Genomic DNA, 15,091 nt, shown 5'->3' with positions numbered 1-15,091 from the left:
ACGTGGGTGATCCTCCAGTTAATTGTACCCTATTGTGTCAAGAGCAGTAAGACAATAAAACCTAATTTCTTACAGATGGAAGTTCTGTGTCTCTTATGAAGTCTGACTTCAGGAGCCACTAAGCCTTTTTGATTCTCAAAGCCCCTCTACCTCGCTACCCATTAAGGCAAGAGATGATAAAAGCTGTGGGTGGCAAGATCAGTGTTTTCAAATAGCTCTTTGCTCTCAAGCTTTCAAACAGCTACAAGCAGAGAAATGCGTAGTTCTTGACTCCTTTATAGGTTGAAGGAGTCCAATGCTCAGAACCTTTTTGACTGCTCTGATGCTGGGATTAGCACTGCAGTGCTAATTTCTGTCTTCTAGGAGGAGGAAAATGGTGATTATGTTAACTGCTTGTGATTACATTAGACATGAAATACTAACATGCCTCCTATTGTTATGTCAAATTACACCAGTGGCTAAGCCGTGATTGTTCAGAACAGAGATTAACATATCTTTTTATAAGCAGTTAGATTTTTTTTTTAACAAGAAAATGAAAAAACAACTTTGCAGTAGTTTGGTTTCGCAGCTGAGGAGCTGGAACACTAGCTTCTTACTCTCTATGTCTCAAGTATTTTATTAATGCAAATTGATTAGAGTGAGTTTAAATCGTAGAATTTGCTGAAGTTACTTGCTCTCAGTAGATAAGGCGATGAATGAAGTTTTATCTTTTCTGCTTAAATAAGAGGACTTAATTGAAACAACTATGCATTTTCATCTTTTTTTTAGATTGCAAGCTTGTTAGACCAACTAGAAGAATATAAAGAGAATTTGATCAGTAAAAACGAGGAGATATTGCAGCTGAACTTGCAGTTAGAGATGCAAAAAAACCTTAGCGCTTCCAGCATCAGCCAGCTTAACTTAGAGAATGCACACCTGAAGGTAGGTTTCCTTAGCTTTAGTGTGTGCCAACTAAAACTTAAGAGACCTCCTGTCTTGAGTGTTGTGGTCTTCATCTGGTGATGTTATAAACAGACACTTAGTTTGTTTCTCTTGTCAAGGGAATATTGCTAATGCTGGTTATCATAGAACAAAAAACCTCCGACGCTCTAGATTCATGCTTATGGCATTATCTTATACAGTCATTTGATTTAAATAAAAAGCTTAGCTTCTTTCTAGCCTGACAGATTATGACCTACAGTGTTGTCATTTAGTAAATACTATACACTTTTGTGTGCGTTCCTGACCTCTACAGCCATAGCAAATGTTACAAGTTAGAAAACTGGTTGGTTGTCAGTCTGCGAACTAGAGTGTTCATCTCTTGCCTTGAAAGTTGAGAAATGTTGTGGCAGTCTAATCCAGTGGTAAAAATCTAAACAAAGTAGCTGTAGTTGTGTTCTTGAGTTCTTTAACTTTATAGTAAGAAGGAGAATGTTTAAATAAAGCCCTTGGTTCTGTTCTGCCATTAGGTTGGGAGAGAAAGTAAGTCCCTTCTAATGAGATTGCTGTTCTTTCTGATCAGGAGGATCTAATGAAACTTCATGTGAAGCAAAATGAGGACCTGGGCATTAGTGATTCCTCAGCTTTGTCATTGCCACAAGCACTACTTCAAGAAAAGAATCAAGAAATCGATCACTTGAATGAGCAGATGAAGAGGCTCCAGCAGGAGCTAGAAAATACTCTGGAGAATAAAGTAAGAGTACTTACTGTATGCTCATTGCTTGATTTTTTGAGGGAAGCAAGGTATACAGGATCTCGTAAATGAAATTTATTTTATAATTCTCTTAGGAAAGTAGAGAGTATTCTGAGTAGCTACCAGCTGCAGTGTACAGTTATTCCTGTTGTTAAATGTGTGAATTAATGCCTGAGTGATTCAGAAGAAAAATGTAATTTAAACTTTATGTGCAATAGTAATTCTGCCTACATACAGTAATATTCAGAGTTTATCCTTTTGCTTAGGTTGTGGAACACCAAAAATCTGAAATTGAAGAACTCAAATCACTTGTCGAGCACCTGCGCGGTGACCAGGAAAGGCTGCGTAAAGACAAAGATGAAGAGGTAGAGCAACTCCATGGAGTAATTGAGAAGCTTCAAAAAGAGCTGGCACAATTTGGACCAATATGTCATGAAGTTAGTGACAACCAAGATGATCTCTATGAACTTGCATTGGGAAAGCCAGTTGAAAACCTTCAGAATGAGTTGAGGAAGGGACTGGTAGATTTGCAGGGTGATACTGATCCAAACAGAAGAAATGCATTGCTACTCTCAGAAGTTAAAGAACTTCAGGAGGAATTAGAGCTTCTCTCAACTGCTAGAGAAGCTCTGCAGCAGCAACTGGAAGAGAAGGAATTGCAGTTCAAAATGGAAGTGGAAATTTTGGAGAAAAAATGCCAAAAATTACAAGAGTCGTCAGAGCAGCACATTGCAGAGCTAACCTCTCTGAGAATACAGTACGATGCACTTCAGGAAGAGTACAGCCTTTTCCAAACACGTTTTTCTCAGAGAGAGGTTGAAGCAAGGATGACTACTTCTCGCATTCAAGAACTTGAAGATACTGTGAGAGAAAGGGAAGCAAATATTCTAGAGAAAGATAGGCAAATGAAGACAATGGCAGATCAAAGAGAAGCTGACACAACCGAGTTGCAGTACTTAACAAAAAAGGCAGCAGAGCTGCAAACCGAATTGGAAAAGAGAGATGCAAGTCAGGCTCAAGATGTTTATACTCTTCAGCTAGAAGTTTCCAGACTTGATGTCCAGGTGCAAGCACTGAATCAAAAAGAAGTAGCTTATCAGAAAGAAATCAATGAACTGCAAGGTAGCACTGCAAAACTGAAAGATCAAATTGAGACATATGTGAAAGAGCTTGAAGCCTTACGACTGGAAAGAAGTGAACTTATTTCACAGTTGGAGTCATACAAGCCAAAGGAGCAATGTGATCATGAAGAGACTAACCTCCTTAAGCCGTTCTGCCAGAGAGAAGGAAAAGGCGAAGCCGTTAAAAAAGGCATGAAGGAATTGGAAGAACTGGAAGCAAATGCTGATCAGTCATTTGCAGTACTGGCTTCTCCTACTGATAAACTGGTATGTGATTTGTTTTTTTAATAGTATTATATGTTTTTTAAAATAATCCAATTTTATATGTCATATAAAACCCTATAGTTTATCCTTTTCAGCGCTGTAAGAAAGGGTGAAGACGAATGCTGTGGCGTAAAAATAGCTGCGGTGAGTCAGTTGAAGGGTCTGTCTATCTTTGTGTAGTTTCTCCAGCAGTGGCTGGAGGTAGATGCCTGGAAGATCTAAGAACAGGGCAAGGATGCATGGAAACCTAATCCAGTCAGTTTTTCTGAGCTGGATGTGGTTTTGGTCATGGATCCTAAGGTATGTATTGGGTGTAGGTGGCAAGGTGTTGGCAGTGTGGGAGCTGCAGGGGGGACTCTATGAGAAAAGGCTGGGGCTGCTCCACGCTGGGCACAGCTCGTTCCACCACAGGACACAACTGAGCCCGTCAGCCATATGCATGGCACTGCTGTGAAAACATATTTAAGAAAGGGCAAAATGCTATGCAGCCGGTTAGGAGTGAGGGGAAAAAGGTGTGAGAAACAGCCCATGGAAGAGACCATGCTAGAGCAGATATCCATACGCAGGGGAGGAGGCTGAGGAGCTTGGGATGAAGGAGCAAAAGTGAGCCTGGGGAGAAAAGGCGAGGGGGTGTGGGGTTGGGAGCTGTTTCAGTGCTTGTCTTTGTTTCTTGCCATCTATATCTTCTTTAATGGCAATAAATTAAATAAGTTTTCCCCAAGTCAAGTCTGGTTTGCGCATGAGAGTAATTAATAGGTGACAGCCCCATCTTTATCTCCACCCATGAGCTCTTTCCTGTTGGAGAGGGAGAACCACCCGGAGTAACGATGAAATCTCAATATGAGTATAGTCGTCCTCCCCTTTATTCAAGCTTACAGAGTATATATAGACAGATGCCAAGAACACGCGTCTGCAACAGTTGTATAATTGGCTTACAGCCTCTGTTCACACACCAAGGCGGCGAGTGGGATTGGTACAGTGCTCTTGTGCACGCACAGGAGCACGTCTCCTCTTCGTGGATGTAGCTCCTTCTTCTTGTTTACCATTCCGCTGTCTCTTATCACAACAGGCTTTCAAGGACAGTTAACGGTTTCGTCTGAGCCTTCCCTCTCATCAGAGACTGGGTTGCTCATGGGAATCAGATCGTGTCCCTTGTTACTAAGCCATTCCTCCACACTTTCCATCTTATTTCCTGCCCCTGATCTGTTGAGGAGGGAGAGTGAGAGAGCGGCTGGGTGGGCATCTGGCAGCCAGCCGAGGTCAACCCACCACAAGCTACTAGGACTATGTTTGCCATACTTCATGGCTGTCTTGGTGAACTACTTGGAAAGACTTTGTCATGTATCATATCTTTTTAGAAGTCTTTATTTACTGTGACTCTCGCTCATATTTTCTCTGAATCTTTTCTAGAACTGTTTGCTCCAGATAACCTAATGTGACCTTCTGGAAAGCAGTAGGACCCAGATGACCTGTTTTTTAGAGAGCTGTAGTTGTCTGTCATATACCAACTTACTGGCTTATGGAGGTGATAATTGTTAGTAAGAGGGCTTGTATGAAAAGAGTTTTTGAGTGCATAGGAAATGAAAAAAATTAGGTGTCAGGCTTATGTGGATTTTAGGGGTCCTGACTGGCAGTATGATAAGGGTATAAAAATCCAAGGTGCTTGACTTGTACTGTACTACCTGTCCCTTTGTAGTGGGAGGGGAAGACGGCTTTTGAGCACCAGGTAGAAATGATGGTTTGTAGGTAGAATTATTGGATTTCCAAGTTAGGCAAAATAACTGAGCTTTAATATTGGTATCACTGATGGTAAAAACCTACTTGCAGAGTTATTGTGATGTTACAGAATGTTTCATATTACTTTGCCATTTCACTTCATAGCCCAGCAATCACAACAGGATGCACTTCTTTGTTTTAAAACCTACTCAGTAGTAACAGTGGGTTTTCATTAGGCTTTCATCTGTTATCTCTGAGCTACACTGATGTATTTAGGCTTTATCTTAATTTAAAGTGTACTTGCATGCCATCTCTCCTTAAAGAAATGATAGGATAGTTACTATGTAAAATCACTTAGACTTATTTTTAAGCAGAAATGAAGAGTGTAGCTATGTAAAACGTGTCATCGTTACTGGTGTTTGTATTTTTATTTGCTTAGAAGTTCTAGTTTGGATCAGTGCCGTTTGCCTAGGTGATACCGTACATTCAGGGTCTGTCTCAGAAATCCCTCAGAAAAAGGGATCAGGTAGGAATAGCATTGAATGACCTGTGCAGAATAACATATATCAGACCAGTGAATGTAGGTATACAAGGCAGCATGACAGCTTAGCCACCTGACTTCCAGTGCAGTGGTCTACTGGACCATGTTGCTTATACAGATAGTGATTGTTAGATCCCTAAAAACATAAATAACTGCCATAACCAAGTACACTATGTACCAGATTTCCTGGCTGTGTTTTTTATCTGTCTCTGTAGGCCTCTTTCAAGTTGTAATAGCCACTTAGTAGTAGCAGTAACTCATGAAGGTCAGTTCCCAGCTTTCTGGTGGAAATCACATGCAGCAACACTGCCTTTCTCTTGTCCAGAATAAGAGTACAGCTGCTTGATCTCAGCTTAGTGATGATGATTTGTTACCAGCTTACATTATCAGAATATGCCATGTGAGTTACAGCCAACTGCTTCTGGAGAAGAGGAGGCTCTCTACAATTACCTGAAAGGGGGTTGTGGTGAGGTGGGTGTTGGTCTCTTCTCCCAAGTGACTAGTGACAGGACAAGAGGAAACGGCCTCAAATTGCACCAGGGGAGGTTCAGGCTGGATATTAGGAAAAATTTCTTCACTGAGAGACTGTTGAAACACTGGAATAAGCTGCCCAGGGAGGTGGTGGAGTCACCATCCCTGGAGGTGTTCAAGGAACATGTGGACGAGGCATTGTGGGACATGGTTTAATGGGCATGGTGGTGTTAGTTGATGGTTGGACTTGATGATCTTACAGGTCTTTTCCAACCTTAATGATTCTGTGATTATTTATGCTGTTTGTCATGTAAAATACATATACAGTGTGAGGTGCATGCACAACTTTAAAATTGTAGTTACTGTAGATACAATTAGAGAATGTATGGAGAATATATATGAATATGGAAAAGGCTCACGTAAAAATTTGCTTTGAACAAAATGCAGGAAGAGTTAAAAGCTATGAATACTTCACAGAATGAAAATAATTGTAAAGATGTCATCTCATAAAGAACAACTTAATTCTGAATTAGGTTCATCAAAAAAGGAGTTAGGATTCAGTGAAGAGAGAACCGGTAAAATTTTGAAGGATATAAAGGTATGCTGGAATTCTGGGGGCAGTTACAGGATTTAAAAATCACTTTTCAAGTAGAAACTTAGATTCTGAAATGTTTAATTTCATGTATATATGTCAGTATACGTATTTCCATGTTTAAGTGCTGGAAGTTTTAAAGTAGGCTGAGGAGGGATGATCATCAAAGTTGGAGAATATATTGAGTCAAAGTGAGTAAACTACCATGTCTTCAAGCATTCATTACGATAGACCTTTTCTTATGGGTCTAGCTCATCCCAGTATAAGGAAAAGTACAATATTTTGTTTGGAATATCAGCTATCTGAGCAAGATACTGATCATGAACCTGAGAGCTGGAGAAGGGGAAAAATATCAATATTTGAGTACTTCTACTGTTGTAGCATTATACAGAAACTCTTCAGAGGAAAAGAAATGACTGCTGCTTGGAGTACCAAGACAGAAAACCCCTGTGAGATTAAGCAGCTCTACTTAACCTGGAATAGTGTATGAGAGTTGGTTCAAATTGTTAACACTGAAGAGCCTTTGTGTAATAGTGAACATAACACAAACGACTGCAGCATTCTTAGAGGAGCGAAGAAACCCTCTACAGTTATTTTTGGGTTCAAAAGTGGGAACAATGTGAAAATTAGGAAATTTATTAAAATGAAGGCTGGAAGAGCAGCTACAAGGGTAAAGTCCTTGCAGCTAGCGCTAGGCTTAAAACAGGCTCGGACTCATCAGTTAAGTTGGATGGTTAACACAAAAGGATTAAGGTGACGGTCTAAAATGAGAGAGAGAACAATTATTCACTGTATCTTACAATGTAAGCGGTATGGAGAATGACATGAAATTTGCATGGTGGCAGATTTAAAATAAACTAAAAGAAATATCTTTTCAACCAGCGCATCATATAGACTCTGAGACACAGCATCTAAGAGGTAAAATGGCTTAGATGAAGCAATTGAAGGAAAAATCAACAAGAATTGTCAAATGGAAAGATGTTGACAGCGTATGTGGCCTGGGATGTGTAGACCTTGGATTGCACGGTGCTGGGCAGGCATGCTTGGGGAGGTACCGCTTGGTGAGGACAGGGCAAAGCTCTGCTGTCTGCACGTTCCTTTGCAGAAAGATTGTTGTAGTCCTCTTAAAAATTCCTCGGGATGATGGTGGTAAAACAGAGCGGGAACCTCAGAACCAGGGATCCAAAAACTCCTGATCTGAAGAGAGGAGAGAAGAGAGGGGAAGAAAAAAAAAAGAAAAGGCAGCAAGGAGGGAAAACAGATGCCTCTTAAAGCAGTGGGTGGGCCAGCTTGGGAGGGGGCTTTGGGGGAGGATTCAGTGCCTGGGGCACTGAAGATGAAAAAAAAGCAGAGGAAGCAAGGCAGCCTGACCTTCTGTGTGAGTTGTGGAGGCATTGGAAGAGAACCTGCAGCTTGGCACGCTCGGTATATGCTCTGGAGTCTCCTTTCTGCCACAGAGGAGGCACAGCCTTTGCCACGAGCCCACCTGGGTCTGCTTTTCCCTTCGGACCGTCTATATCAGTAAGCCCTGGAATTACATCGAGTTGGGCACTAGCCTGGGGGTTCCTTAATCACTTGGTGACGGCAAGTCCTACCGTGCTGGAGCCCTGAGGTTATAAGGATGAGGGTAAAGGTATTGTCATGGTGTGGTTCAGAGAGGTTCCATTTGGACGTCAGCCTCAGGTGGAGTGAGTAACAGCTTTAAAGGCTGGAAGACAGGAAGGAGGTTTGGTTTGAAGGTGGAAGTGTAGCCCGTGGTCAGCAACCATGCCCTCACACTGTGGGAAAGGTGCTGGAAAGGTTCTGTGGCCATTCAGATACCTCAGGTTAGAAAATAGGTAGTTATGTGCAGGGATCACAAGAACTGCGGAAGATGGACGCTGGTTGTGTCCATGCTAGCTGTTTCCCTGTTGGCCTCTGTCAGAGATGGTGGTTGGGTAGAAAGACTTTAGTCTGACCTAGTGTGTCTGGTGTGTTGTTTGGGGGTTTTTTTTTTTGGTGAAACACTGGAATAAGCTGCCCAGGGAGGTGGTGGAGTCACCATCACTGGAGGGGTTCAAGGAACGTGTGGACGTGGCACTGTGGGACATGGTTTAGTGGGCATGGTGGGGTTGGGTTGATGGTTGGACCTGATGATCTTACAGGTCTTTTCCAACCTTAGTGATTCTGTTTTATGGAGTCAGAGTTTGAGAAATGGTCTATACTGTTGCTGATCAGCAGAGACCCAAGTTTGTTGTTTGATGCTTGGAAAAATTTAAAAAAAAAAAAAAAAAAAAAGGGTAGAGTACCCCTGTGGGAACAGGATGCTAAAAGGAACAAGTATGGCCTTACCAAAATTTAGGATATAGCATGTTGGTATGTATGGCTGCTGTGTGTCTCACATGATGGGACATGTGAATCCATGTTGCTCTTCCCTCCAGTGACTAGAAGTAGATGGTTGACAGTTTCTCCTGCACTGAAATGGCAGGCATAGAAACTGCCCGTAGACTTCTTAACCGTTTTTTTCTGGTGCCCTGGGTCAGGAATTAGGCCTTAAGATAGTTCAGGAGACTTGTCCAGTTAGAAAAGCAATACAAAGATTTGTATTTATTTGAAAGTAGGAAGATTATCTACACAGCTACAAGGAATACTTTTTGTTCTTGATTGATACAAAAGTCAGCTCTGCAGAAACGCGTTTGCTTATTGTACAGATTAATTTTTTTTTTCTTCTATTGATGATACGCTTGTTAAAAAGCCTGGCATATAAAACGTACTAAACTGTCGGATCATTTTTACGTAAAACCTGGGAATAATAATAGATACAACTATTAAATTTGAGGAGTTCTTTTTAAATGCATGTTTTTCAGTTTGTAAAATCATATTTAAATTCCATTAATGAATTAATATGTGTTATTTCATTGCAGGAAAAAGAGGAAGTTATGTTTGACTTGATGACTCACGATATAAATCCAAAAACTCATACTAAGCCATCACAAGAAAATATCTTGACTCAGGAATTGGACGTGATCAACAGCTCTGAAGAGGAGCAAGATTTGAAAAAGCATTGCCAGCAAATGTTGGAAATACATCAGACTCCTGATTCTCCAAAACACAATTTGAACATAGGCAAAGACACTTCGAAAGACTTCCAGAATTTCATTGCAGGTATGGCTTCATGGGGCTCACCTGAGATAATGAGAAAGCAAGATACAAGCATGGAACTTCAACCAATGCTTCATCTGACACCCTTTTCGGAAGTTGAAAGCACAGATTTTGAAATGATGCACGCCAGGTCATCCATGCAAGAAGATAATTCTGTATTGCTGGGATATTCTAACCTGTATGAAGATGGCAGTGAGGAAGCAGCAGTGGGAGTAGGTAGAAAGTCTCCAGCTTTCTCTGAAAGTACCTACTCTGTTGATGATGACCAAGATATGGAGAAGATGATTTTGGTAAGTGATATTTCATGTCTGATTTAATTCTAATTAAACAAGACTGCTGAGCTCTGTCCCCCTTGCATCATCGTTGGGCCATTGGCTCCAAGTAGTAGAAACTTGCAGACCGAGAGGTGTAGAAGGTCCAGTAATGTTCTGGACGTACGATTGTTAGTTCCTCTCTCGCTGTCAGATAGTAGAGCAAATTCTGGCCTGTATTAAAACACTGTTTACCACTGTTTGTAATAATTGAAAACAGTCCTCCAAAACCTAAAATTGATCTATAAGCTGCTTACAGCAGGCTTTGCGTCCTGCACGTCTATATGCTGTTGATGTGGTGTCAGTAAAAACAAGAGTACTGCTCTTGTGCTCTCAGAAGATTTATTGAGACGACTCTTCAAATCCTGGTACTCTTGCAGTGATGCTACATGGAATTAACTGATAAATTTGTGATAATAATTCATGTGCAAGTAATTGAGCTAAAAGCTGTAAAACTTTTTTTACTACTGTGGTACTCCATTTACTGTAACAGTTCTCCACTTACAAATCTCTGTTGTTAAGTGTTAGAAGAGGCTGTTTCAAAATCGGTGAATAGAGGTTTTTCTTTTTAATAGAAGTATTTTATGTATTTGTGTCTGTACCATTTCGCAGGAAGATAAAGTCTGTACTTCAGAAAATTAATCTTCAGTTGTATATTTTTGTGCCCTTCTCTTGAAGGGCAATTAATTATAAATACGTGTCTGTTTCTTAAGACTATTGAAAGGGTGAAAAAAATGAGATGGAATGGCTTCCAAAGAGCACCAGTGTTGCATTCATCGTGGTATTTGCCATCTCTAACACTATGCTCAAGTAGGCATTTGCTAAAATCTGCACGAGTAACGAAGTTGTTATAAATGCAGAAAACTCTACAGCTGGATTCAGAAAACTAATTTAATGTGAAAAATTATTTCCAAGCAGATGAGAGAAGCTGATAATCTAACTTTAACCCCTTCTGATTTACAAGATGATATAAGATCAAGAGCATCTGCCATAGATGCGATGAGCGATGGATATGGCAGCAGTAAGTTTAACTTTGTGTGTAGATTCCTTTTACCTTTTATTAACTTCAGTATAAAAATATTAGAATGTTGCCTCTTTCTCCGATTTTCTTGTACTGTGTATCTTCTATTTGAAAGCTATGCCTTTGTCAGGTGGTTCTTTGTGTAGAAAGACTTGCGTATTTGTGCTAGTGGAAGTCTGCTTTTACCATTTCATCTTTACGTACTGAAAAGGAGGCATGGGGTTTTAGTGAGTCCTGACTTAACTGCAACACTTTGCCTGGTGCTAAAGGCAACTTAACCTTTTTACTTAAGTTAGTTGAGATCTCAACCAACTAACTTCAGCTGACCCTGCATTCATAATAACAGAAGAAATCATGGTTATTTTGCAAGCGGTTATGCTGGTTTCAAGTTCTTTTCAACTTTGTAACACTTGTGGGGGTGGGGGGCTGTCTCTTTCTTCAGATACCAGCTCAAATTTGGCAGCTAAACTAAAGCAGGAGCTACAAACATCAGACCACCTAGATGCTAGTTTCCTGGCTTATCTGCGGTACTGCGGAATCTTTCCAGATATTATGGAATCGATGAGAGAAAAGGAAATACTTTCACCACAGCTGAAGGTAATATGAGTAATATAAGCATACTAGCAAATTAGAACTGAAACAGCAAAAATGAAATGCTAATATAAAATAGTTAGTTGCTACCTTTACACCACAAACTGTTCTGTAATAGTTTAAACTTCAAGTTGATTATGGTTCTTGAGTCATTTTTGCATCTCTCATGTGATAAATTTACTGACATTTGTCTTGCTCGTGCTTGCTAGGATTTAAAAAGCTTTTTGCTAGGATAGCACTGGTGATGTTCCAGAATGTGGCAGTACAAGGACTGACTGATCTGATTTATGGGTTTGTCTTGGAGGCTTTACAGAAAGCTGTTTCATAAGGAAGCATAGCTAGCTGACATCATGCTCCCCTGCCTATTCTTCTCATTCTGATATGATGGAGAGCTGTGGAAACACCACTGCAATGTGTGGAAGGATCTTTCAGAGTCAGTTCAAGGAGTATGAAGAATACACAGAAGACTGAGCAGTGATTGCTTACTCTAGTCAGTAAGGCAAGTTTAAGAAAGTATATACTGGGGACTCTGGTTTGATGCTGCAGCTGAACAAGCTCTCAGCCATTCCAGGAACTCCAGCTGGTGAAAGGGAGAGATTCAGTGCTCCAAGTCATCTCACCTGTGAGGCTGGTGAGAAGTAAAGTGGCTAAGTGCAGCAGGCTATAGGGAGTTTGAATACTTGAAGAAACTTGAGTGGTAAAAAACTAGAAGATACACACTTAGAAAGTGAATGCTGCCTCATAAAATGTTTAGCAGATTCTTTCAGCTTGCTCAGCAAAATAGAGGAAGATCTCTGCAATGGAGGAAGGCTGTGCAAGGGGAAGGTAAGCCTAAAGTCAAACTCAAATTGACTAACACAAGTGACTCACAACATGAAGGAGACTGGACCTTTATCTCCGCTTGTGCAGAAGGAAGAACCTTCCCCCATCCTGTGACGTGCCCCTTCATAACAGACATGATGCTCCGGGGCTGGAGAATGAAGAGCACAGAGAGTAACTGACATGATCCAGGAAAAGCCAACCATGCAAGGTTGATGCAACCACCCACTTACATTAGAACCAGTGCCACCAGAAAAGCATGTAAAGTATTAGTAATTGGAGATGCCTCACTGAGAGGCACTGAAGTATCCATTTGCCATCCAATTTCTCTAGAGAAGTTTGCTGCCTACCAGGAGCTTATATTCAGGACATCACTGAGAGGTTGCCAAGCGTGGTGAACACTACAGATTATCATCTGCTCCTACTGTTCCATATAGGTTCTAACAATACTGTAAAAAGGCAACTTGGAACCATCAAAAGAGACTGTAGGTCCCTCGATCAATGTTAAAAGGATTGGGAGCACAGGTGGTATTCTTCTCTATCCTCCCAGTCAGAGGAAGGGGTCCAGGACGGAGGAGACAAACAGGTGAATGCCTGGCTGTGTAGCTGGTGCTATACTCAAGGTTTTGGTTTCTATGATCATGGATCTACCTTTGAGAAGCCAGGTCTGTTGGGAGCTGATGGGATTCACTTGACCAAGTGGGACAAGAGTGTCTTCACTAACAAGTTGGCCAAACCTATAAGGAGAGCTTTAAATTAGACTTAGCAGAGGAAGGGGTTGGAGTTTTGAGCAACAGAGAAGAGTCAGGGGCAGCTGATGTGTTAGGAACCAACAATGAAACAGCTATGAAATGCCTCAAAGGAACTGGGGCTTGTTCCTCCAAAAGGTGACACAGTCAACAGCCCAAGCGAAGTGCCTCTATACCAATGCACATAGTATGGGTAACAAACATTGTTTTGTTGGAAGTCACTGTGCCGCTAGAAAGCTACAGTCTAATTGCTATCACTGAAACTTGGTGGGACAAATCACACGACTGGCGTGATGCAATCAATGGCTATAAACTGTTCAGAAGAGATCAGGCAAGGAAGGAGAGTCAGTGGGGTTTCTTGCTATGTAAAAAAAAAAAAGAGGAAAAAAAAGGATTGATTGTACAGCGCTGTCTTTGAAAAACAGAGTAGAGTCAGGACGCTGAATTTTAGGAGAGGAAGCATTCAGTTGTTTAAGGAATTTGTGGATGGGATTCCCTGGGAAACTGCCCTCAGGGATAAAGGCGCAGAACAGAGCTGGCAGCTATTTAAGGACACCTTTCTTAAATTACCAGAGCTTTTGATTCCCATGTATAAGAAATCAGGCAAGGAAGGCAGGAGACAAGCATGAGTAAGGACCCCCTGGTTGAATTAAAGTGTAAGAAGGAAATGCACAGGCAGTGGACCCAGGGATATGTAACCTGGGAAGAATATAGGGATGCTGCCTGGATGTGTAGGGGTGGGATCAAGAAAGCGGAGGCACAGTTGGAGAGGAATTTGGCAGGGAACGTGAGGAAGAATAGTAAGAAGGGCTTCTACGAGTACATTGGACAGAAAAGGAAGAGTAAAGGAAATGTGTGTGTACACACACGTATGGTAAATAAGACAGGAGAACTAGTGACAACCGACAAGGCTGAGGTACTTAACAACTTTTTTGCCAAGTTTTCACTAGCAATCACTCTTCTCACATCGTAAGTCCCTGAACCTCAAGGCAGGGACTGGAAGAACGAAGTCCCTCCCATCGTAAGAGAAGATCCGGTTCAAGACCACCTGAGGAACCTGGACATACACAAGTCCATGGGACCCGAAGAGATGAATCCCAGAGTCCTGAGGGAATTGGCAGATATAGTTGCTAAGCCACTCTCCATCATTTTTCAAAAGTCATGGCAGTCAGATGAAGTCCCGAGTGACGGGAGAACAGGGAAACATTGCACCCATTTTTAAAGAGTAATAAGGAGGACCCTGGGAACTACTGACCTTCCAACCTCACCTCCGTACCCAGTAATATTATGAAACAGATCCTCCTGGAACTTATATTAAGCATATGGAACACAGGAAAGTGATTAGATAAAGCTAACATGGCTTCACCAAGGGCGAATCATGCCTGACTATTCTGGTGGCCTTCTACAATGGAGTAACTGTATCAGTGGACAAGGGAAGAGCAAGTGATGTCATCTACCTGGGCTTCTGTAAGGCCTTTGATATGGTCCCCCACAACATTCTTGCCTCTAAACTGGAGAGAGATGAATTGGATGGATGGACTGTTAGATGGATAAGGAATTGACTGGATGGCCACGTCCAAAGAGTTACAGTCAACAGCTCAATGTCCAAGTGGAAACCAGTAACAAGTAGTGTCCCTCAGGGGTCTGTACCGGGACCAATACTATTTAATATCTTCATTAATGGACATAGCCAGTGGGATTGAGCGCACCCTCAGCAAGTTTGTGGATGACACCAAGCTGAGTGGTGCAGTTGAGGCACTTGAGGGAAGGGATGCCATCCAAAGGGACCTGGACGGGCTGGAGGAGTGGGCCCACGTGAACCTCATGAGGTTTGGCAAGGCCAAGTGCAAGGTCCTGCACCTGGATCGGAGTAATCCCCAGTATCAGTACAGGCTGGGGGATGAATGGGTTGAGAGCAGCCCTGCAGACAAGGACTTGGGAATACCGGTGGATGAAAAATTGGATGTGAGCCAGTAGTGCACGCTTGCAGCTCAGAAAGCCAGCCGTATCCTGGGCCGCATCAAAAGAAGCGTGGCCAGCAGGTCGAGGGAGGTGATTCCCCTCACCTGGAGCACTGCGTCC

The 15,091-nt window shown here is 41.8% G+C and overlaps 1 protein-coding gene across 1 annotated transcript in view; it reads left to right on the top strand.

The window, feature by feature from the left end:
• PCNT (pericentrin) overlaps nucleotides 1-15,091 on the top strand; it is a 105,032-nt gene that overhangs the window by 67,145 nt on the left and 22,796 nt on the right. The window contains exons 35-40 of the mRNA XM_059820320.1: nucleotides 769-921; nucleotides 1,502-1,672; nucleotides 1,939-3,060; nucleotides 9,281-9,808; nucleotides 10,745-10,850; nucleotides 11,293-11,447. Coding sequence (XP_059676303.1) covers nucleotides 769-921; nucleotides 1,502-1,672; nucleotides 1,939-3,060; nucleotides 9,281-9,808; nucleotides 10,745-10,850; nucleotides 11,293-11,447 — 2,235 coding nt within the window. The remainder of the gene's footprint in view (nucleotides 1-768; nucleotides 922-1,501; nucleotides 1,673-1,938; nucleotides 3,061-9,280; nucleotides 9,809-10,744; nucleotides 10,851-11,292; nucleotides 11,448-15,091) is intronic.

The sequence above is a fragment of the Gavia stellata genome, chromosome 8 (assembly GCF_030936135.1).
Source record: "Gavia stellata isolate bGavSte3 chromosome 8, bGavSte3.hap2, whole genome shotgun sequence".
In the NCBI taxonomy this organism is placed as follows: domain Eukaryota; kingdom Metazoa; phylum Chordata; class Aves; order Gaviiformes; family Gaviidae; genus Gavia; species Gavia stellata.
Note: the sequence above shows the minus strand (reverse complement) of the source record. Positions and strands in the feature narration are given on the sequence as shown.